This window comes from Malaya genurostris, chromosome 3, assembly GCF_030247185.1.
Source record: "Malaya genurostris strain Urasoe2022 chromosome 3, Malgen_1.1, whole genome shotgun sequence".
NCBI classification, from domain to species: Eukaryota; Metazoa; Arthropoda; class Insecta; order Diptera; family Culicidae; genus Malaya; species Malaya genurostris.
The window spans coordinates 99,933,944-99,959,201 of NC_080572.1; the positions used below are offsets into that span (position 1 = coordinate 99,933,944).

At 36.5% G+C, this 25,258-nt stretch overlaps 1 protein-coding gene across 12 annotated transcripts in view; it reads left to right on the top strand.

The window, feature by feature from the left end:
- The window catches only part of LOC131436580 (protein Fe65 homolog), a 222,722-nt gene that overhangs the window by 164,363 nt on the left and 33,101 nt on the right, over nucleotides 1–25,258 (top strand). For 11 of the 12 annotated variants that reach the window (XM_058605386.1, XM_058605389.1, XM_058605380.1 and 8 more), the window contains 5 exons: nucleotides 19,521–19,749; nucleotides 19,813–20,114; nucleotides 20,171–20,477; nucleotides 20,538–20,727; nucleotides 20,810–20,937. In XM_058605386.1, the coding sequence (XP_058461369.1) occupies nucleotides 19,521–19,749; nucleotides 19,813–20,114; nucleotides 20,171–20,477; nucleotides 20,538–20,727; nucleotides 20,810–20,937 (1,156 nt within the window). Of the gene's footprint in view, nucleotides 1–38; nucleotides 83–19,520; nucleotides 19,750–19,812; nucleotides 20,115–20,170; nucleotides 20,478–20,537; nucleotides 20,728–20,809; nucleotides 20,938–25,258 lie in introns of all 12 variants that reach the window. The other variant, XM_058605390.1, reaches the window with a different exon arrangement.

Below are 25,258 nucleotides of genomic sequence, written 5' to 3' on the forward strand. Positions count from 1 at the left end.
TTTTTCTTTCCGTTGATTTTTCGATGTGCCCGCTTTAGGTTTTTACTTTTGGAACCACGAGAAAGCTGTTCAGTCATCACCGGTATCACCATTTGATTTTCTATGGATTTTGCTTTAATAGTTCAAGTAGAATTGTAGTGTTAGCGAAAATAGTTCTTTTTTGATTAAAGTAGATTAGGTAGAACATTTAAAAGTTTAGTTTCAAAAGTATTTGTACACGGAGAAAAATTCATTGTCGGTATCATGATTAAAAAATGACACAAAACTTTGAAATGAAGGCACTAATACCCATCTTATCCTTTGAGCCTAAGCAATGAATAGCATTAGTAGATCTCATTTTAATGAATAATTTTAATATGTGAGATCAAAGGAGAAGCTCAGATGAATAAATGAATGATTACCCTGCTCGATATCGCTCAAATAAACCATAAGAAGCTTTATAAAAACTCCTAATTGTTGACGTAGGACTACTCGGTTGCAGTCAGATTGCTTTGAAGGCACTTAGTTCGGATGAGTTCAAATGAAAGATTCAATTTTAGTATAAGTGAGAAAAAGTATGGAGCAATTACGAAGCAATGGACCATGAATTATTTTTTCTATCGTGTGGATAGACAGGATGATGTAGTACGAAATGCGCTGCGATACATTTTCCAAGCATCATTTCAGTTTCCGGGTTAGAGTTCTGACAGAATATTTTAAACTCAGTTGACGCAAGTAATTATCCGGGGTTTTGGTTTTACGACAAAGTTTTATATCGTTTTATACCTATAGATATATGATATCAACTTTATGAAAATTAAGCTAACCTTGAAAAGCGCATATGCTACAAAAATGGATTGACATTACGTTCGATCGTAACAAAGATTGACGTAACTGAATTGACGAATAAATTAAACACGAATGAATTTAAAATTAGTTCTTGGTCTGTAGTTACAAGCACCAAAGATGTTTTTTCCAAGCCCGCTAAATTCAAACAGTTCAAATAAAGTCAAAGAGATTTAATCCTTGCGTTCTTTTTGACGTTCCTCAAACAACAAACTGTTAATCTCGCTTCACAATAGGACACGCATTCTTGATAAAAAAGTAAGCAAAGAAAATTGGGGAAAGTGTACAAGTAGATTCGTGCCGTTTTCTTACAGATGGCGTTGCTTGATTATTATTCCTGTGATTTATATTTCCTAGTGTACGTTGAAAAGCTAAAGTCATACATTTCCTAAATCAGTATGTATCATTCAGCTGAAGCGTGCACAATAATATGTTTTTTACTGTGGAAATTTTGAGTTTTGTGGTGAATAAAGGGGTTCTTGCGGAGCTATTTCAATATGAAGAAAACAGCCACTGAAAGGCACCGTACTTTTGTGGAAGCATATGGTAACCATGCTCTAGCTGAGCAAATTACCACCAAAGTTTGAAGATCTCGATCAAGATCCTTCGCAAACGTAGAAAGCACTCGCAAAATCACTCGGAATTACTCAGTCAGCCATAGGCCAATGTTGAAAAGCTATGGGAATGATCCGAAAGGTAGACAAAGGTACGGGTACCGTATGAACTGAAACCCAGGGACGTCGAACTTCGTTTATTCACGTACGTACAACTGCTTCAACAGTACAAAAGAAAAGGTTTTTTGCATCGATTTGTTACTGACGATGAACAGTGGGTCCATTACAATAATCCAAAACGTCGGACAACGTATGAATACCCCGGTCATGCATCATTATCGACGGCCGCTCAGAATATTCATGGCGAGAAGGTAATGCTCTGTATATGGCGAAACCAGCTGGGTTTGGTGTATTATGAGCTGCTGCAACGGAGTGAAAGGATCACGAGGAAGGTTTAACGACGACAGTTGATGCGTTTGAGTCAAACATTTCAAGAAAAACGACCACAATACACCGTTGAATACGACGAAGTAATTTTTCAACATGACAATGCTTGTCCACATGTTGCACAGTCCTTCAAAACATACTTAGAAACGCTCAAATGGGAAGCGTTACAGTTGATTCCGATTACTCTTTGTTCAAGGCAATGTAGCTTGGTCTAGTTGACCAGGACTGAGTATTTTTGTCATCAAATAAACATGTCATTCTTATGAAATTCAATCATTTGATGAACTAAATTTGTATGAATGTCGTAATATGGGAAATTACACCACCTGGTAGTTCCTATGAGTCGTTGCAAGGCAAAATTTCTCAATTAGGTGCAGAAAGTATTTTTGAGAGAATTTTTAACTTTTTCTGGATATAACTTTCTAACTCTATGCAAACGCCATTTTTAAATTCTCATACATGATGTAATTTTCTGTTTCCCGCATTCGAAGAAAACATTCGTTGCATCAAGGCAAAATCAGTGCGGTGCACCAATAACGATTTAATTTCCACGCACATATATCAAATCGATCAAATTTCAATCGAAAAGTGCCGATGTTTTCGTGATTTAAAATCGGCCCTTTTCATAGCGTTTTTTCGTTTTGTTTCATTTTTATTTGGATGCTCTAAGCCTGTTTCTGTATTAACATTGATTCGATAAGTTTCATGTGACCGGAACGTGTGTTTGTTGATGATCATCATAAGCATCATTTTATCATCGTTCTCTTTCAACGCAAGCTTCAGTAAGCGATAAATTGGAAAAACAACTGGCGAATGTTTTGCTCAAGTGACGAAATTTCTCGTACTTTGATCATTTACTTGCTTGGTTGTATCGCCCTTCCCTTGGCGAAACAACATACAGAGTTTGGGGAGGATATCGTGTGTCTTCTCACTTGCAACTGTAGGGTGTATAGCGATAAAATAAACATCGGATAGAGTCGATGGTTCCTCCCGTTTGAGATTTCGAGAGTTATACAAATCAACTTGTTTATGTTTCACGAAAGCTAATTGTTAGATTAGTTCCAGATTAGTATTATCGTCGATTGGGTTGTTGTCTTGGAGCAGAATCTGTGGATTTAGTAGGTCTTTAACATATTTGTTCGTATCGAAAACTCAATCATCATAAAAATTCTGATTGTATTATTAAATGGAGCGTTTCGGTTATTTTCGGTGATAAACCTACTCGAAGAAACAAGTTGCTACTCAAGAATCAAGAAGTTTACTTATGTTCTGTAGTTAGTATTGGAATATAATTTTACTAAATACGATTAAGCATTAACAGTTTTGGTAATATTTATGGTGAGCAGGGCTTGCAAATTGAAGCAACGAATATGAACAAAAAGGTTTCACCATCTCTGCTATTCACACACATTCGTATGTCAGGTAGAATTCACAGCGCAACCCAAGCAAGGAGAGCTGCTTCGTTCGTTCATTAGTTCATGAATATGCCCGCTTGCTGAGACCTATGCTTCATGAGGTTAGCATTTGATGAATGGCTCTCATATTGTAGATGCCTATGAGGAAACTAGATTCATAACTTTTAGTTCCGATGAATATTAATTTAAAGAACATTGCTTTTAGTGTTTCTAGGATATATACACAGTGTAAACTGCCAAGAAACAAATTGATCGTTTTGAAAATGGGCTCAAATGCAAAATTTCTGGAATAAAATGTTTAAAGTATGTTTGAAATGTGATCAAATTTGGTCTTGGAATGCGAACACTATGTTAAAAATGATTTCTGTAAACCTACACTTTAAAAATAAACCGTAAACATTGCCTATATGACTTTGCTTCGCGTCTTGTAGCACGCCGTAAGGCAAGGTCTTCTTTCTCGTACAATACTAACGAGAGCGAACCCTTCATTTCATTACATTGTCATGGATTGCTTAGTTCATGTGTTAACTGAGACTGAGAGCACAAACAATTTACTTGGCAAGGGGAATTGGTCTGCTCAGTAGCATATACTCTCACGCATCCAGTTTCTCTCTAATATAGGTCTCTCATTCAGCTATGTCCAGCAAAGTGTTCACAGCAGATGTTTTTTGTTGCTTCGTTCGTTTGAGGATTCACAATACAAGCCTTGATGGTGAGACGGTTTCATCGCTTCGAAGAATATAAAACGTTGCTTTGATTGAATTTAACCAAAATATTTTTTGTCCGATTTTCCCTTAAAAATTTTGTTGGTTCAAAGTTCAAGTTCAAACGTATTATAACTAAAATTTAAAGTTCAAAAGTTGTTACTAAAATGCGACTGAATCGTTAGAGCACACTTTCGTAAATGATCCGAATCAAGAAGAATATGATTAGATCTATTTGATTCTGTGTCAAAACTTAGCTTTATGAAAAAAAATGTTATTCGATTAATTGAATGATAATAGAAATAGATTATTTATTTATTTATTTATTGTTATGTCCATCTGAATGGAGAAGGATGGGAAAAAGCCCATTCAAATGGGAGCAAAAACCATCATCTTTTGAAACAAAAATATGAATAACAATGTTTACAATACAAGAATAAAAATAATCACTATTTAACATACATATGACAAATAACATCAAAACAAAGATCTTAAAATATATAGTCAAAGTACAACAGATATTTTAATTTGCCTAACAAAGCTACTAGATGATTCTTCAAACTCGAAATAATTTTCCACCAAAGTGAACGTTCGAATACGCGCTACTATCGGCTCATTATATCCAAATAGAGTTCTGTGAAAACTTTTCTGAAGCAGGGTTGAATTTTGCAGCGTTCTGTACGGATTCCGAAAATTGACTTTGGAACGTAGCTCAGGAGCATCAATCTCTTCGCTGATCAATTTTGCGATGATCAATGCCTATTGAATTTTTCGTCGGCGTAGCAACGTATCAATTCCTAAAAGTTGACATCTTTCCATGTATGACGGTAGATTTGTAGGATCTCGCCATGGTAAGTGTCGCAGCGCCAAACGAGCGAAGCGTTTTTGAACTCTTTCAATTCTTAAATTCCACGAAATTTGGTAAGAAAACCAAACCACTGACGTATTTTCAAGAATTGGCCGATCAAGTGAACAGTACAACGCTTTCAGACAATGAGGATCATTGAAATCCTTAGTAACTTTTGTAATGGAACCCAATTGACGTAATGCCTTAGTGATTATAAGTGATCGATGCAAATCAAACAATAATTTTTCATCCAGCTGTACTCCTAGGTCGCTCACCTGATTAACAATTATCACATCAGTAGCGGTTTTTAAGCTAGTTTGAACACTATTGACCTGAAATTCGGGTCAGTTTCGAACCTAATTATTAAGTCGAGATCACTCAAACAACCCAACTCAATTTCATCAAAATTATTCATTTGCAGAAAATAATTTGGGTTCGTTTCAGCTTTCTCAAGCAAAAACGATATAAGAATAATATTATAGACGAATATCCGACTGTTTCGCAAGCCACCTGTGGAACAGGTCTGGATTTTCTACGACCGCGCCTTAAATTTTTATTCGGAGCATTTCTTGTTTGAAAGCCATCTCAATAGCTACTCTACAGATTATAATGAAATTTAGAAGATGCAAACAATTCACTCTAATCTAGTTTTGCCTATAATTCAATCAATGTTTACACAAAAGAAAGAATTACAATTCTTTCATGTACAGTGTTTACGCACTCTAAGAAAAAATGAAAATTACTCATGACGTAAAATCAGGCATGCCGTATTTTCATGGATGATTACTAAATACTACATCCAATAATATGTAAATTTAAGTTGTGTGTCTTTTTCATTGTTAAATTCAGTCAAACTGTAAATGTTAAATATTTACATGCTTTCGAATGTAAATTAAAGTAAATTGCGACGCTTCTTTTATGTGCATCTATTGAGACACAAATGTACAAGATTTTTTACTGAGTGTAGTTTTATTTCTTGCACATATTACTGTAATTCCGGAACCGAAAGTCAGATCCTAATAAATTTTAGTAGTAACGCACTTATACACAAAAAACTTGAATGGGAATAGAAGCTCCTCACACCGAAAAAAATTGAATTTTAAAGGTGACTTCAAACTTGAATTTTAAAGGTGACCTCAAACGATGTAATTCATAAAGACCTAATTTGTCGAATGACTGAAAATTTCATTCGTAATGATTTAATGCTAGATTAGCATGAATTTTACTGGTTCCGACTGTCTTAGGGAAATTTCGCACTCAATTTTCTCGGAAATTTCTTAACCGATTTTCACAAATTAAGAAGCAAATAAAAGGTCTTAACATTTTTCAAAAAGTCCCAGAAAGTTGATTTTTTCAAATTTTTTTTTGAGATGACACTAATTCTCGACGTTTCATGCAGTTTTAAGAGTTTCGGCATCAAAAAAAATTTTCGATTTTGGAAATTTCATGTACTCCCCCCTATGGTGCTTTTTCAAGATCGAAAATTTTCAAACCTTAACCGCCGGGCAGCACCCCTTACGCATGTCCGATTTAGCTCAAATTTTGCATGAGGACATTTTTCGAGGTGCTTAAACTTTTGAGCACTAGCGCTTTGCGAAATTTGAGGTGATCCCAAAATCATGGCACCCTTATATATAAGAGCGGTAAAAACGTCAAACGTCGGTTACGTCACTTATACCATCATATCTGTGGAAGTAGACAGTAGCTTTCAAACGAGTCCAAGTTTGTTAAAATCGGCTCAGCCATCTCTGAGAAAATTGAGTGCGTAAAAATACTACGCTTTTGTCGGTTACGTCACTTATACAATCATATCTCCGGAACCAAAAGTCACAGCCATTTGATCTTTGAACTTGATCAATGGCCCGACAGTAGCTTTCAAACGAGTCCAAGTTTGGTAAAATCGGTTCAGCCATCTCTGAGAAAACTGAGCGCGTTCAAATATCTTCGAAAAGTGCACACACATTCACACACAAACATTTTCCGATCTCGTCGAACTGAGTCAAATGATATATAACACTATGGGTATCCGAGGCTTCGTTTGAAAGTCGGTTTTTCCAGCAATTCTAATACCTTTCTATAGAGAAAGTCAAAACCATTTGTAATGACTTAATGTTGGATGAGACAGAATTTTACTGGTTTTGAATTTAATTTCCATTCGGCTAGCAAGTGCGACTGCATGCATTTATATGCACAGCTTACCAGCCAAGCATATGTGTGCTTCTGTGGCTCAGTCAATTAACGGACGTTTTTTGTGGTCCAATGATTCTCGGTTCAAGTAGGCGATCTCGCTCGCCCTCAGTATTTCTCTTTAATTTAAATGAATATCAATTTACAATTTAAATTTTTGTTAACTGCGACACTACATTTATAAAATGTAATATAACAAGGTTTTTTGAAGTGTGTAAACTACATTTTCACCAATTACATCGTTTGGATATTTTATACCTGAAATCTATTAGGTCAAACGTATAGCAAATGCCGCACATCCGATGTGAATCACCAGCTACGAACATGCATAATACTGCGAGTCTTGCTTTATAGCCAAGTTATCTCGCCGAAACAACAGCAATACCCTAAAGAGATTCGATTAATATTTTATCCTCCCAAATTACAATTTCTCTGCAGGATTCCCCTTCGCAAAATACAACCCGATTAAGTTTGAAGTACGGTAATCGCCCGCAAAATACAACATACATGTTATGCCGAAAAATAATCCCTGCCGTCACCTTTTACCTTCCTGATTTAGTTTTCACGATGTGATTGCCAGACCGTGCGAACGTGAAATGACTCGCTTTTAATTCACACTTTTTCCGACCTGACGATGTAAGAAAATGCCGTAACGGATGAAAATTTCCGCTTTCGACATTGCATGCATAAACACGCACACACACATATACCTATATGCAGGTGATACAGCAGCCATCATACCTGTTATGTAGGGAAAAGCCCTCGCGAGATTGTGAGCTGTGTCAAGAAGTGAAAAGTGTGTGTAGGAAATAATAAAGGTACGCAACAGTCAGTATGTCTGGCGCCAAGTGATGGTGTTCGTACACATGTTTTAGTATTTATATGTCTTTCACGTGGACACGTTTTGCTCGAAAAAGGGTTCATAGTAGAGGAGAAGGAAGAACCTACGCTACCTTCGATTTCCACACAATTTAAACGATGTTTAAAGCAAACATCGCCTCGAATCAATTCTGAGTACTATAAATGAACGGTTACTTGGGCTAAGTAGCTACCATACGCCACTAAATATAATTGGTTAAGTGCGAATCAATTGGTTGAATAGAGGTGTTTTCGGACTGCATTGTACTTAAATTAACTGTTAAACAAAAAATTAAAAATTGCGATCATAAATTTCGTTCACGTTATGTTAGTATTTCTTAGGGGAAGATGGGATAAACGGAAATGTTGCTATATTTCTAGAGAAAATCAAAAATTCCCTGGTCACGTAATAAAAAATTACATTATTACTCAAGAAAAATACTATGGAATAAACTTACACTTAAAAAAATGTAATTTCGCGTCTCGTTGGTTGAACATAAAACGAGCATCACACACTTAAAAAATGTTACATCTTTATAGATGCACATAAAAGGAGCGTCGCGATTCACATACATTCACAATACAAAGCAAGTTAATGATAAGTCATATCATTAACTTCACAGTTGTTATAGCTGAAACTCACATCGATACAGACGCAAAATTTATGTTTACATGTTAGGAGATGTAATATTGTGTCATCACCGAAGTTATTACGGTATACTTGAATTTATGTCAAGCGTAAATTTCATTTTTTCTAAGAGTGCACGATTCATTTCAACATATAATTCAAAGTATGTAAAAATAAATCATTTAACTTCAGATTTAGTTTAACTGAATTTTACATCGAAATGGACACCAAATTTCGTTTCTCGTATTAATAGAAGTAATATTCTGGCGTTACCCACGAAAATAAGGCATGCTTGGATTTACGTCATGTATATTTTTCATTTTTTCTAAGAGTGCACGTGAAAAATTACATATAGAATGTACCTTTAAAAATTCGCACACTTTTGATCCGTTGGGTACAATAAATTGAAATTTTGCGTCGACATATTTTAATGTGTATTTATTACACTCTATAAGCTGATTCCATCGGGTATGCAAAAGGTTTCAAAATGGCGACGAAACAACAGTACGAGCACAAAACAATTTCACATGCGTACTTTGAGAATAAGGATCTGTCGCATCGCGCCATCGGAATAAAGTTGGGAATCGCGAATTTCGCGGTGTCTGGTATCATAAAATGGTCAACGAGAATAATCAGAAACGCGAGTTGGCGTTCTTGAACAAAACGCCAGATGTGACTAAAAAGATTTCATGCAACATACCAAAACTTGAGCTGGACTACGTACATTTAAAGTTCCGAAGTCTAATCGCCAATACCTACGAATCGAAGTGATTCGGTGCACCTGTTCTCCTTTTTATGTTGATAATCATGAATCAGGTGAATTTTAATAAAATCCAATAGCATCATGAAAACCCAAGGCAATTGTTTAAATGTGTGTTAAAATCGAACCGGCCATCCCTCAGTAACGTGAGGTTTTTTTTCGAACTCAAAGATAAGAGCATTGGAAACCGATTGATACTTCTGTCAGTTTTCAATCGCCAAGATATATGAATCATTGAAAATTGGCACATATTTTGGCTGATATCCTCCTTTCTTTACACAATTCAATATGAGCTTTGCCCTCGGCATCTTAGAGCAGCAGTATACCTTTTTAACTTATTTAAAAAATATGAACTTTAGCTCTCAGAAACTTATTTTCTTTGTAAGTCAATCCCATTATTGAGTTATGGAAGTTTTGTGAAAGTTTTCAAAGAAAATCTCTGGGACTATGTTAGGAATTAGGTGACATGTTTTTGTTTTTCTGGTAAATTATAGGAATACGTGACGTGACCTTGACTACGAAAATGGTGCTTACGTAGAATAAATAATTTTCAAGTTTTTTTTTATTCGGATAGAGCTTGAACCACTCTTCTTCAAGGTCGAGTAGAAGCTCCCTAAAAATTCAAATATGACTCATGTTGTCAGAAATATTAGTGTGGTATTTTTTAAAAACCTGCTCACTGAAAGAAAGTAGGAAAGTTTCTTCAAGCTTAAACTAGCATTGCCTTGTAGTACTTGGAGTATTTGGTGATCCTGATGCCTATTTTCGGTACTTTCGGGACCACATTTTATCGACCGGTATAGCCAAAATTGGTTCGTATGCCAACGCGGCGTTTAATCGGAGCTACGAAGATCTTTAGTGTTATATACCAGTTAACTCAACTCGACGTGATCGGAAAATGTCTGTGGTTGAAATTTTTAAAAGATTTGCTGCTCAATTGTCTCGGAGATGGCTGAACCGATTTCAACTAGCTTTGGCTCGTTTGAAAGCTGGTACTCATGATTCTGGAGATATAATGGCATAAGTGACGTAACCGACGAACAATACTGTATTTCTTATCGCTCAATTTTCTCGGAGATGGCCATGCAGATTCCAACAAGCTTAGGCTCATTTGAATTAGGTTATTAATGAAGTTTGAAGATCAAATGGATACCATTTTTGGTTCCGTAGGTATCATGGTATAAGTGACGTTACCGACAAAACGCCCGTTTTTCACTACTCAATTATATTGGATATGACAAAGCTTAGGCATGTTTAAAAATTACTGTTGAGTAATTAATCAAGTTTTAATATGAAAGTACTTCCACCTCTAGTTCTAGAGATATAATGGTAGAGATGACATTATCTTCATGGGCCCATGAATTAACTTTAACACATGGGCCCATGAATCAATTTCAATTATTTTAGGTACGGTAGAGACTAGTTTTGGGTTGTGGATCGAGTGCGAAGATTAAATTGATTACTTTCTGGTTACGGAGATATAATCGTATAAGTGACGTAACCTCACAATTGTTACGCTACCAATGATCAAGTTTAAATGTATTATTACATTACATGCGACTAATTCAAAGACAAGAGAAAGGCATTATTAAACTACGAGGAGGATTAAGAATAGGTATTCGACCACTTTTTTCGGTACTTCCGGAACCGGACATCGTTGTGAGTTTGTGAGGTTGTCAACTTACGAAAGCTGTGAACCAGAGTAATTTATTTACTATTTTTGAAAAATTAGCTCAGCTTTAAACAATATTCTTCGAAAGCAAACTATTGAATTTGAAGTTTTTTTCACTCGCCATACTGTAATTTCGAAAACGGAAGTCAGATCCATATGAAATTCAAAATTTTTTGAGGAATTCTCATTTGAGTCTAAGTTTTTGTAAAATAGGTTTAGCCATATCAGAGAGGAATAACACATGGATCAATAAGTCCCGAGACTAACAATGGAAACAACATTTTTTTTGCAAAATTTTTTTTTATTTATCAACATAATCACCTTTTAGGGTGAGACAATGGTTCCAACGTTTTTCTAATTTTTCAATACCATGTTTATAAAAAAAAATATTTCGCTTCAAAATTAGCTTCAGTTTCAGCGATGACCTCCTCATTTGAGCCAAATCCTTTTCCCTGGAGCATTTTTTTAAGATCAGCAAAAAGCCAGTAGTCACTGGGGGCTAAATCTGGCGAGTATGGGGCGTGGGGAAGCAGATCAAAGCCCAATTCGTTCAATTTCGCCATTGTTTTCATCGACTTGTGGCAGGGTGCATTGTCTTGATAAAAAAGGATTTTGTTTCTCTGCATGTGCGGTCGTTTTTTGCGATTTCCTCCTTCAAACGCACCAGTAAGTCAATATAATAATTACTGTTGATCGATTTACCTTTTTCGAGGTAGTCAATGAAAATAACGCCTTGTGTATCCCAAAAAACTGACGCCATGACTTTGCCAGCTGACTGCTGCGTTTTCGGACGCTTCGGACGGCTTTCGCCTGCTGTGCGCCACTCAGATGACTGCCGCTTCGACTCTGGAGTGTAGTGATGTATCCATGTTTCGTCCATGGTCACGTAACGACGCAAGAAATCTTTTTTGTTGCGAGTAAATAGCGATAAACTGCTTTCTGAATAATCGATTCGTTGCTGTTTTTGTTCCATCGAAAGCAATCGCGGCACCCACTTGGAAAAAAACCTTTTTCATGCTTAATTTTTCATGAAGGATAGTAAATACACTTCCACTTCTGTGTCATCTCAGCAATCTCACGGAGCTTCACTTTACGATCTTTCATTATAATTTTTGTCACTTCACTCACATTTTCCGGTGTAACGGCTTCCACAGGTCTACCCGAGCGTTCCGCGTCATTTCCCAGAAAACCATTTCGTACCTATATCGCAAGCTATAATCGCATTATGCGTTCTGTTATATATTATTATAGAATCGCAGAGCATACTGCAAATATGGCCTATGCGTGCAAAAGTGGAGGCGATATACATGCAATTTCGAAAAATCAAAAGCTAGATGCGATGTAGTGAAGCATTTAATGTGATTCAGTTTATCAGCTTCAGTGATTTTCTTTTGTAATGTATGCGATCGTAAGTATATTTTTTTGAGAATTTATTCAAGTGTCTATGCGATTCTAACCATACATCCTACTAATAAGCAAAAAAAAAAACAACGAGCTTTTACGGATCGAGGCTCGAACCTGAAACTTGTGGATCGTTTACCAAGTTTTTCTACTCTCATCCATACCATAGCTGTTGATAAGCCCGATTTCAGACGAATACATTCTTCTTTTATCTTACAGATGACTGAGTCACATCGCATATCTAACCCAAGTAGCAAATGTAACTTAATGAAATTTCGAGAGGTTTTACAATTGTTTTAGAATTGTTTTTTATGTTAGATATGTTCAGAAAGATTTTTAAATATATTAAAATCGGTTGTGCAACTTATATCTGTTTAGTTTTACAATTCTACCGAAAACGTCACTATAGAACAATTTTAAGTACATCTAAAATAATTGTGCAGCAAATCATTAGCTTGTCCATGTTGCATCATCATGTAAAAACAAAGTAACTGAAACAATTGTTCAACTTATCAAAAATTTTCCAAATGGCTGTCATAATTATATCGAACTAAATATATGCCGAAATGGCTGTATATCTCTTGTGAAGAAAAAATTAGTGAAAATATGCTCTTCGCAAGGCAAAAAATGATAAGCCGAGTTGAAAACCTCGCATTAAAAACTATTTGGCTGCCGAGTCCGCATAGTCTTGGCTGTCTCATGAAATTTTAGGTCAGTGTGTGCAGTTTTCTTCATTTTTAGAAAAACAATTCGAAACTTGCAAATAAGTTGTACCAGATTTATCTGCTTGAAATGAACGCAAAAATTGCCGACATGAGAATATTATCATAAAAATTTCAGAAATACAGCATTACATACGTAATGAAAACAAAATTCAAATCAGATAATTTGTATTCGGTTTTCATCTCGCGAAAAAATGAACAGACCTGACATCACTTTCCAAAGATATAGAACGAAAAATTAAGTTCATCATAGTTACTCTCATAGTTATATATTACCGCTTGAGCAACTTGTTTTTCACCAAAATAGTACCTACAGTGCGTATCACAAATGTCGGGTTGACTAAGATGAATGACTAAACTGTATTGTTGTTTAATAGTTGACTTAGTTTAATAGTTTAATAGTCGAGAAAAATAAAAACAACTATTTTAATAAAAACAAAAATTTCTCTTTTCAATATTTACATGTTTATATTCCCTTTTATTTAGGTAAAATAAATCATTAAGTTGGGTGAACCATTTTCTTTTCAACACACTGTTACCCTCTATGCAGGCCCGTACCCAGGATTTCGTTTCGGGAGGGGCCCAAGGTAAAAAAATAATGTTACTGAAGACTGCTTATGTACCTAATTCTCGGTGTGCCTCTTACGGGTGTTTTTAACAGACACTTTAAACTTTTCCACTGGATCTGTTATTTCTTTACGTTTACTGTCTTGTTATTTCTGCAACACATGTCTTAGGCCTTCTAAATAATTTCATATCTGTTTTTGATTTCGGGAGGGGCCCGGGCCCCTCGGGCCCCCCCCTCTGGGTACGTGACTGCCTCGATGCCATATTGGAAAATATTGAAGAAAAATTGATTTCAAGAAAAAACAAGCATCAATATGATTAAAATCGTCTGAAAAGGTGTATGAATGTTTGATATATTTTGTATACATATTTTAAACATACTCCCGATCATATTCATTGAAACGAATAGATTGTCATTTTCATAGAAATTGATGTGTAGTCATCAAAACACGTACATTCAATAGCGCTTGAAAATTTCAGGCGTACAAAGAGGCGTGTTTCACCATAAAAATGCAGTTCGTTGTCGATTTTCTATTTACTAAAACATAAAAGATCCTTTCTACTATACGTAGTATTACCATTTATTTATGCGCAGAATATTTTTGAAGTTCCATGTTGGTGTTACGGGCAGTTATATGTGAAACTTATTCATTAGAAATTATGTTTGCTATGTTTTTGTAAACATCAAATCAATTCTTGTTTACATTACGTAGTAGTTCCCATGAGTTTCACAATTGTTTTTTCGCTGATTTAATTGCTGCATTTGTAATGGGATCGATGCATGAGTTTTTGTATCAGTTGCACAATAATTGTGAATCAATGTTCGTGACAACGAAAGAACTCAAAGATATGTTGCACAACACAGAAAATTGCGCTTTTCCCATAACACAACAGTTACTACAATAGTAATATGAACTAATTTGATAAATTGCACAATCTGTAGAAAAATACAGGACAGCAACTTAACGTGCTACTTGGGAAGCATAACTAAAATCTTACAGTGCGAAATAACTCATTACGTTTTATGATGTAAACTATCATTCACATTCACACATATGTGTTCACAATATATCGTAGAAGAGAAGGTTTATAGAATTTCTTATTGTGAGGAAGTTCGTATTGTTTCACGAACAAGTCTGTTGTTTACATAAATGTTCCATGATACTGATAATTTTCAATTATCCTAACCATTTTTCAAACAAGTGTTCTTGAATTTTCAGTAAAACACTCCGTATTAGAATGCGACCAAATATTTTTATATTCAGCCAGTGAAGTAAGAATTGTGAGCCAATCGCATTGGATGCTAGGAATGATCATCTTGTGCGAGGGGTTTTACGTACAATGCGATATAATTCAGATAAATTTTGGATATCATGTACAGCCAAACATTTAGGGAAGTAATGCGAGTTCAATTCTGTATACGGCGAGGTTGTTCAAACAATTATGCGATTGTGTGCTCATCGTCGCAATAAGCGTCGCAATGAACTTCAGTTATATGATTATGCGATGGTGATTATGAACAGCGTTTTAAACGATCTAATTCGTGCTACCTTATGCGATTTGTGGTTCTCTGGGTTGTGTCGGTACGACCACGTTTAAACTCGGCGAACCACCTCATTGCTCATCATTGCTTTTGATGGACAAGAGTCCGGATAACATTTTTCAATCCATTGTTTCGCTTGCACGGTGTTTTTACCCATTAAAAAACAATGTTGTATCAAAACACGAAACTCGTTTTTTTCCATTTTTTAAACAAACTACAAAACGACTTTACTCCAACCTCGATAACTCAGCTGTTTCTGGTCGGATCGCCTTAAAATTTTAACTCGTTTCAAGCAAAGGTTAGTACTCTAGAAAGACGTGGTTACTGGTTTACTACGAGCGCCATCTCTGCTTTAGTCTCGGGACTTATTGATCCATGTGTTAAGTGCATATTTTTTTTTAATTTTTCGCACATTTTCCAATGTAATTCGGAAACCGGAAGGACCCATGGGTGCATTTCATTTGAGCCTAAGTTTTTGAAAATCGGTTCAAGCATCTCGGAGAAAAGTGAGTGCAGTACGCACACACACACACACGCACACACACACACACACACACACACACACACACACACACACACACACACACACACACACACACACACACACACACACACACTCACACACACACACACCGTATATCATAAAGTGCCGCGTGAGTAAGAGCTTTCCAGTTGTTTGATTTACCCAAATATTTGGTGTCACTAGTGCGATCCATTAGTTCAAATTTTAAGGCACACTGCTTAAGCTCTAAGATGACAAGGGCTTTTTCTAATTTTATTTAACGTAATTGTGTATTGGGCAATGGTCGACTTTGGCTGATCCAGCCTTCAGCTGGCGATCGGCTATGGCCGGTGGATTGAATATATTATGAGAGCCTTCCAGATGCTGTTGGTGTGCATCTATGTTGGCCGCATCCTTCGTCGCGGGAAACACCTCGTCACTAGTGCGATGTGGTGGTTCGTTGTCATGAAGGAAAATCTGCTTGTGTTATTCGGTTTCATTTTCAGGGTGTTTTTGGCGTATAACTAGCACAGTTCAAATTGTTACTGGTAACGTTCATCGAAGGTCACATCAGTTGACTCCATGCTTATCCTAGAGAATATCCATTGGCCCTCTTTCCAAAATTATACGGCCTGGCGGTTTATCATCAGCAACATCAGACTCATGTGAGTTGTTTGCTATCAACATCAGACTCATGTGAGTTGTTTGCTAAATTCTTCGCTTCCGTGTTTACTGAGAAAGTGGCCTCCAACATCGAAGCTGAAGTCGCCGCATCATATGTTCCTGAAAACTTGGTGGATTTGCGTACATTTATAATCACTCCCGAAATGATCAGTGCTGCAGCAAAGAAACTGAAGAGTTCGTACTCGGCTGGACCTGATGGAATTCCTTCTGTCGTTTATACTCGCTGTGCAACTGCTCTGCTCGAACCATTATGTTACGTGTTCAACAAATCGTTCGAGCATGGTATATTTCCAACGATATGGAAGCAGTCGTTCATGTTTCCAGTCTACAAAAACGGTGATCGAAAGGATGTGAGAAATTATCGTGGTATTACGAGCCTATCTGCTGCCTCCAAGCTATTCGAAATAGTTGTCAGCTCTGTTGTTCTTCCTCGTACAAAAAGTTATATATCAACCGATCAGCATGGATTTATGCCAGGACGATCCGTTAGTACAAATTTGCTCGATTTTACCTCGACCTGCTTTTCGCGTATGGAGGAAAGGGTACAAATTGATGCAGTATACACCGATCTAAAAGCGGCTTTTGATCGTATAGACCACCGAATTCTATTATGTAAACTGATGCGACTTGGTGCATCACACAAGTTCGTTGAATGGTTGAGTTCCTATTTGTGTGGTAGAGTCCTACGGGTACAATTGGGAACCTCAGTTTCATCCCCGTTTACGAATAAATCAGGGGTTCCGCAGGGCAGTAATATGGGTCCCCTTTTGTTTGCACTGTTTTTCAACGATGCCGCTTTGCTGCTTGGTTATGGATGCAAGCTGATCTACGCTGACGATTTGAAGCTGTACTTAGTAATTCGTGATTATGAGGACTGCGTCCATCTTCAAGAACTGCTAGATGAATTTGTCGCATGGTGTCGACGAAACCATCTTGTGATCAGCATTGCCAAATGTCAAGTAATTACATTTCACCGAATACTTCGTCCATTAATCTTCGACTACAAAATTGATGGACAAACACTTACAAGAGTTGACTGTGTTAATGACCTTGGTGTTGTATTGGATGCAAAACTCACATTTAATCAGCATCGTTCTGCTCTAATATCTAAGGCAACGAAACAACTCGGATTCGTAGCTAAAATCAGCAGAGATTTTAAGGATCCACATTGTTTGAAGGCGTTATACTGTTCCTTAGTGCGACCATTGCTGGAAAATGCCAGTTTGGTATGGAGTCCATATCAACTCGTTTGGAACTTGCGGATTGAGCGTGTTCAGAAAAGATTTATTCGGCTTGCGCTAAGAGACCTTCCCTGGCGAAATCCCTTGGATCTGCCACCGTACCCTGATCGATGTCGCCTGTTAGGTCTTGACACTCTGGAACGACGAAGGAAGATTCAACAAGCTGCGTTTGTGGCGAAGATTATCAACGGCGAAATCGACTCTCCAAAAATCCTGTCTCTCATCGACTTCCGGGTTTCACAACGAACTCTACGATCAACAGGTTTGCTACAACGAAGATTCCATCGAACATCGTTTGGAGCCAACGAACCTATTGCAGCGTGTGTTCGAACTTTCTCCCTAGTTGAAAATTTATTCGATTTTGGTGAATCATCGCATAAGTTTGTTCAGAAAGTGTCGCAATCCTCGATTTTATAACTTAACCTCATATTCATTAAGACTTTTATTGTCAGATGGAACAAGCAAACAAATAAACAAACAAGCAGTAACAATTCGATGCAAAATAACTTCGTTTTGTACTTGACGAACAGCAGTTCACAGATGGCTCTTCGATTCATTTCTGCCTATCAGTCAACTCATGCGGTACCCATTTTTCAACCTTCAAAATCTTTTCCATGGTTTTCAAACGTAAAGAAATAGTTTTCTGGGTAATATTTAATTGTTCTACGAGTTGTTGTTGCGTTGCGTTTCACCTTCGTTCAATAATAATTGTGATCGGTGTCTTCAAACATTTTCGGTGGTCTGCCACGCTCTTTGTCTCGAAAGCACTCTTTGTATAGTGTCTCACCAGAAGCATGCTCACCGTAAGCTTCCACAAGCATCTGATGTCACTCAGCAGCTGTTTTCTACAATTAGTAGCAGAAAAGCAATCATGTTAGTTTGTAGGTAAAAAATTGACTGAAAGTACTCTAAATAAATCGGTTTTTAGGTAAAACTGGGATTGATGTAAACTGAATACAGTTTTCAGAATGAGTAATTGTGATAGTTGACTGGGTTGGACAGTCCATTACGTTTAGTTTGTCGAATGAGTTCATCATTTTTGGAACCACCATCCTTAACATTACACAATAATCAAGAATACCGCACTTTCTTTATGCTATTGCTAGCATTCGTCAATTATTCAACTACAGGCGAGGAACAGGAAAACGTAATGATTCATGCCAGTTCACTTCGGTATCAAAGGAATAAAAAGGCATCAGAGCACAGTATGGACAGTATGTCTTCAGTGCGAAGGTTCGGTCTCCCTTTTATATTACATCATAGGATTTTTATAGCACATTTGACTCGGGCGAAATGTTTTACTTACATTCACATCTCACTATGTATCTGGAGGTCGGATGTACCTTCGTTTTTCTAGAACTTTTTGGGATGGAGTGAGCTCTCGCTTGCAGTCTGTCGGATGGTGCCTGTTTTGGGGATTTGTAAGACGAAAAATCGATGAACCGAATTCGTTCAATGTCAAATGTTCCGTTTCTTGCAATATAATACTCGACGCTGTTGCTTCTTTCTTCACCCTAGGCAGTAGACACTTCGGCTGTAAACTTTCCGTGATGGGAATAAACGGTTGCTAGTTTCAGACAGGTGGAACGTGCCAGTGAGTCATCATTCAGGTTTGACGGTAGTGTTAGTACAAACCGACCCCCTCTCGATACACAATGAACACACGGTTTTATTGGTTGCATGACGTGCATGATTAGTGGTAATCAATAATGACCTTGAACTTGTCGTTCTGTATGAAAATTAATGCAATTATGTTCGTAGGTTTGTTATTTAATATTTGTGTTTATGAATTTATTCAAACTTTATTTGGTTCATCTTAATATGGATAAGTACTAGGTACATGATGAGGTTTCCTTTTGAAATTGCCTGCTTATGGATTCACACCAAAACATTTTTTTCGTTTTAATTTGATCGAAGCCTATTTTATCACGAAACAATCTCATACCTGTCGATCCGATTACAGAAAACGGTTTGCTGAGCTACGAAAATCCAAACTACCACATGGATCCACTGCGAATGGAGCGCAACTCGCACCTTTATGAGGAAATCATTTCTGAACTGCAACAGCAAGGTACATTGCGACCAGCCGGTGCAGTAAACTTGGTTCGAGACCCTAACCAAATGCTGGGAGGCAACAGGAAAGGATATTTGGATATTGGAACAATGGGTGTCGACTCTAAGGAAGTTGACGGGTAATTAATTTCAAGGATTTTTTGGCGACGCCGTTAGAATTCAACTGTTTCTCTTCGTTTTAGGTCACCAAAACACAAACAAAAACTACTGGACGGATCACCCAACGAATCAGAAATGCAAAAAGATGAAGTTTCAGAAAAAGAAGAAAAGACAGAGGAGGAGATCCAGCATATATCTGGAACATTGAATGCGGAGGACTTATATGCGTTGCCAAATAAAAGGAAACAGGAAGTCGGTGAGATTCCTCCCGAGGATGAGGCGGACGATGATGTAGATGAAGAGAAAGGGAAACATGAAGACATTGAAGGTATTGAAGAAAAAGATGAAACAAAGGATCTACCCCCGGGATGGGAGAAACATGAAGGTATGCTATTACCCGTTTTTAGATCTGATTACCAATAATTCGTATTTTTCTTATAGATAATGGCGGTCCTTACTATTGGCATATTAAATCGGGAACGATTCAACGGGAACCGCCGATATGGCCCAAGGAATCATCGAAAGATTTTAGTAAACCTACAGCCGTTCCGACCCCTCGTTACGTGCAAAATTCAATGTTCTCTCAAACACTGGTTAATCTCTATGGTACCCCTAAGCCGGAATCAAGCTCGGTTTCGTCCAGCAACGGCCGGTTGCATGAAAGTATTACGTCTGTTACACGTAGCAGCACTAGTTCTGCTCTGGATCAAGAAGATGAGCGCCGACGGAGGGAGGATATCGCTTTAAAGTATGTTGAATACATAAGTTTATGATAACCTTTTTTACTATTGCGATTCGTTTTCCGTAGACGCCGTAGCTTTCCGCTTAAATCGGACACTGAAAGACCAATTCGTTTCGCGGTTCGATCACTTGGTTGGGTTGAAATTGCCGAAGAAAATCTAACACCAGAGCGTTCCTCTAAAGCGGTGAACAAATGTATCGTAGATCTGTCACTGGGTAGAAACGAGCTACTGGACGTTGTTGGCAGATGGGGTGATGTAAGACTTCTTGTTGTCCCACTACGCGAATAGGTCGAATTCTTTTATATGGTTTGTTTGTTTGTTTTTATTTTCTTTTCAGGGGAAGGATTTATTCATGGACTTAGACGAAGGTGCTTTAAAATTAATTGATCCTGAAACGCTGACAATACTGAACTCGCAGCCGATTCATACGATTCGAGTGTGGGGAGTAGGCAGGGATAATGGAAGGTAAGTGATTTGTTTTCTTTGAATGCTTTAGGTAGTTTTGCGAAAGTCTTGGTTTATTAATATATTTATATTAAGAAACATAATAACATATTTATAACGATCGTATAATCTATTTATAGATTGTAATTTCAAGTTTTTAGTTATTCATATTTCGCATGTAAAACATTGTGGTGAAATAAAATCGTAATATAATCACGGCTGCTGAAAGGAAACAGAGAAAGGGGGAATCCCCCGGGCCCACAATTTTTCAGGGGGCCCTGAAATTCGCATATAAAAAATGTTTTTTATACTTCATAATAAAAAGTATGAAAAATAAAAACCCAATTCGATACCAACATGTGATTAGGGTATATTGAATGTTACAACATATAATGCTCATTGCTCGATAATCGATAATCGATATACTGTCGTAAACGAAAGTATAATATGCTAGAATTCTATACTTAAAACTCTGGTAATATTTGATGATACTCGCATGTCCACAAATTTTCAAGAAAATTATGTATAGGTACAAAATATTGCAGTTCCCGACGGCCCAGGATAGCTTGGATTTTGTTGGACTCTAGTTGATTGCATTTCAATCATGATTGTCGATCCTACGACTTAACAAGACTAGAACACAAATCGTCGGTTTGAGTTATCTGCAATATATTGTGTTTGAGATCACAGACAATGACAATGATGATTGAAACGCAAACAACTTAGTTAGAGTCCAACAAAATCCAACCTTGGGTTCGAGTCCCGTCTCTATGGTAATATTTTCGCGGTTTTCATCACATGATTGCAGTCACATGTCATTTTTCCAATGTGTTGCGAGAGTTGATAAAAAAACGACAGTTGGGTTCCATTAAAGTGATTTAGTTTGAATGATTCACGGTTATATCTAGTGATTGCAATCGAGCTTACATTGAATTTCTCATCATTTGAAATATACATGTACACATGTTATGGGTTCTCGTAGAGTGACTATAATCAGAGTGACGACAGCTGTTCGCTTGGAATGACAGCTTCCAGTTCCAAACGAGCAAACGACCTGTCAATTACAATGTGAAGCTAACGAAATGTTTTTGAATTGTTGCCAACATTACGGATGAGAAGTCGTCACTCTGATTATAGGCACTCTAGGTTCTCGTTATAAAAGATATCCACAACTGGCGCAACGACTGTTTTTTCGGTCAATAACCCGTAATAAATCACTTAACTTGATTATAATATTATGAAAATATTGTTCAACTAGCACGAAATACAGATCAACACAGATATTAATCTTCAGTAGGGAAAAATGGGAAATTTCGAACCACAATTGGATTCTGACTGATAACGAATCCGAAAATCGTAAATTTTCTAAATTTGAAAACAAGGTTAAACTATAGAAGCAAAATGTCATATTTTAAGATCATAAATCAATTTATTTTAAAATTGTGAGGATTAGAAAAAAAATACTCCTTTTTAAAATTGTAGGAAGCTTAGAACCATTGTGCAAATTGAGACAATTTTAACCAATATTCATGTAAATTGTTTATTTATGACTTCGTAATGAAAATTTTCCTGAAAAATATAGATAAAAAATCGATGTTGTTTTTCGGAGCCGCAGTTTCCTATCGATCATGTTTTGCAATGAACACTCAGGCAAAATGAGTAGTGAAAATCATAAGGCAAATCTTATGATGCATCACAAATCACCAAAACCACCATTTCAATAGATTATTATGAAAAATATACCGCTTTTATAATGTTTATGATTCTACAATATAGGGGAAGGTGTTCGGTTGCCGGCACCCCACTGTAACTTTTGACAGAAAGCAGATAGCGTCATTCCGACAAATGTCATGTGTGTGTATTAGCAGCACGTTCTTTTTGTGCTGAATACCGAAGCAAACGGACGCTTGTACTGCGTTCAAAACAAATTTTAATTGCGTGGAAATCAACGCAAAAGTTTTTCCTGAGTTTTTTTTAATAATATCATAAATTGAAAAGCATCAATCGAAAAGGTGAGTGAATCGACTGTTTATGAGGTGAAATCGATCTATTTTGTGATTTAATACCGGATGCGATCAAAATTTTCGGAACCGTAGATTTTTTATCATTTTCAAAATGTCTGCCGATTCCGGTTACCGGTACCCCATTTTTTCCGACAAACTGTGAAAAATTGTCAGTGATATGAAGGCTGCTGTCGAGATAAAGCAAGCCAAAGTTTTAGCCAAACATGTAGCTGCTCATATATCAGATACTCCGGCTAAGAAAAAACGTGAAAGACCGGCTAAATCAACACCAAATGCGTCACCATCCAAATCAACGACCAAGAGAGCCAAGGCGAAGTCTCCATCAGATAATTAAGACTGTTGTGAAAAACGTTTCCAAAAAGAAAAAAAATCTATTTTTTCTTTGAATAACTGCAGTCTTTACTTTTTTCCATTTTTAGTGAAATTTCTTGGGGTGCCGGTAACCGAACACTTTTTTAGAAATGGCCAAAATTTATCACTTTACTAAATTGATAACATTTTGTTTCTTAATCAGTTGATAGCTAGGGAATTTAGCTTTCCATTGATGTAGATGTCCGCGTAATATGCACCAAGTTATGAGCTTAAAATAAAAGGGTGCCGGTAACTGAACACTCTCCTCTATATATCATCTATCACTATTATAGTTTTCATACGTACAATTTATGAATTCCACAGTACATGAGAGAAGTTATGTTTGTCATAGAAATTTCGCACAATGTGCCTAAAAATTTCGTATGAATTTCATAAGGCCTTTTATTGGAATTCCAATTTTCTTATGTCTTATGAATAACCATACGATATCATTACGAAATTCTATATAGTTTTTGTCTGAGAGTATGCCATGTTAACGATTAATTACCTAATAAAACATTTAAAAAAGCTTGAAACGAACCACTTAACTATTTTTTTTACTTAATAATGTATTGATATTTCGCAGCCCAAATTATTTCGGAGCATAAAAATACGCAACGGTGTGACATTCCCCACAAGTTATGTTCAACAACATATCCGTCCATAAAGCAGAGGTCCAAATGTCATGAACATTTTTTTTAGAGTGTAAATAGGGTAACGGCTCCAGTAGTCATCTCATATACGAAAACCATTATTTAAAATGAGATCTGCTGTCTCTGTTCGATAAATTGACAATAAGAGCAAGATGGGAAAAGGTGCACTAGATTCTTGTTTTCGTGTCACTATAATTGCAGTATTTAACAAATGTAGAACTATATTTTCTGTGGTATTGCTTTATATATCGATTTTATCACAATTCGTTGATTGAAAGTCTAGCAATCGACAAAATGATATTGTGACTATACTGATGAGATGACTATTGGTACAACTGACCTAGTATTTACGAACAACTTGTTTGGTTTCATGCTAAAGTATTGTGAAACCATTGTAGGGCGGCTGCTCCCTTAATCAACTAAGCTCTACCATTCATCTCACATAGAAAAACCATTAGTTAGAATGAGATATGTCATCTCTATTCATTTTATTAGCTCAAAGGATAAAATGAGAATATGTCACTATAATAGAAGTATTGCATATTTTGCATTTTATTTTTCCAGTGATATTGCTTCTTAGGATCGAAGCAAAAATTCATCGACCAATTGAAACGCAATACGTTGATTGAAGGCCGAGTAGAAGTGAAATAATATGCAAACTCGATTAATGAAACGACTATTGATTCAATTCCTCTATTTTTAAAACACATAAACAAAAACTTTTGGAATATCAAATAACACTTGATTACACCGAAACCTTCATTTGCAAACTATACGGGGGTTCGTTAAAAGAGGTAGTTCGTAAAAAAAGTTTACGTTACTTGGGATTTGGTTCGAAAAAAAAAATTCGTGTAATGAATGTGGAAACCGCCCATCATATGGCAATTTCCGAAACGGATGTGAAGAGTAAGTGCAAGAAAATGAAGTTTGCGCTCGTTTCAAAATCCAAGATGGCGGCTTCCGGTTTATTGATATTGCTTAAAACTCGTAACAATATGGGTATTTTCGAAACGGGGTTGATGAGTAGATGTCGAAAAATGATGTTTGAGGTGGTTCTGAAATTCAAGATAACGACTTTCGGTTTCTTGATATTCCATAAAAACCCTTACAGTATGACTATTTTCGAAAAGTATTTAATGTGGTGCCATAAAAACTATAAAACGATGTTTGTGATCGTTCTGAATCCAAGATGATCACTTCCGGTCTATTGATATTCTTTAAAAATACTTACAATATGGATATTTTCAGTACGGATTTCAGAAAGATGTTTGTGATCGTTTTGAAATCTAATTCTTTCCGAAAATACCATATCGT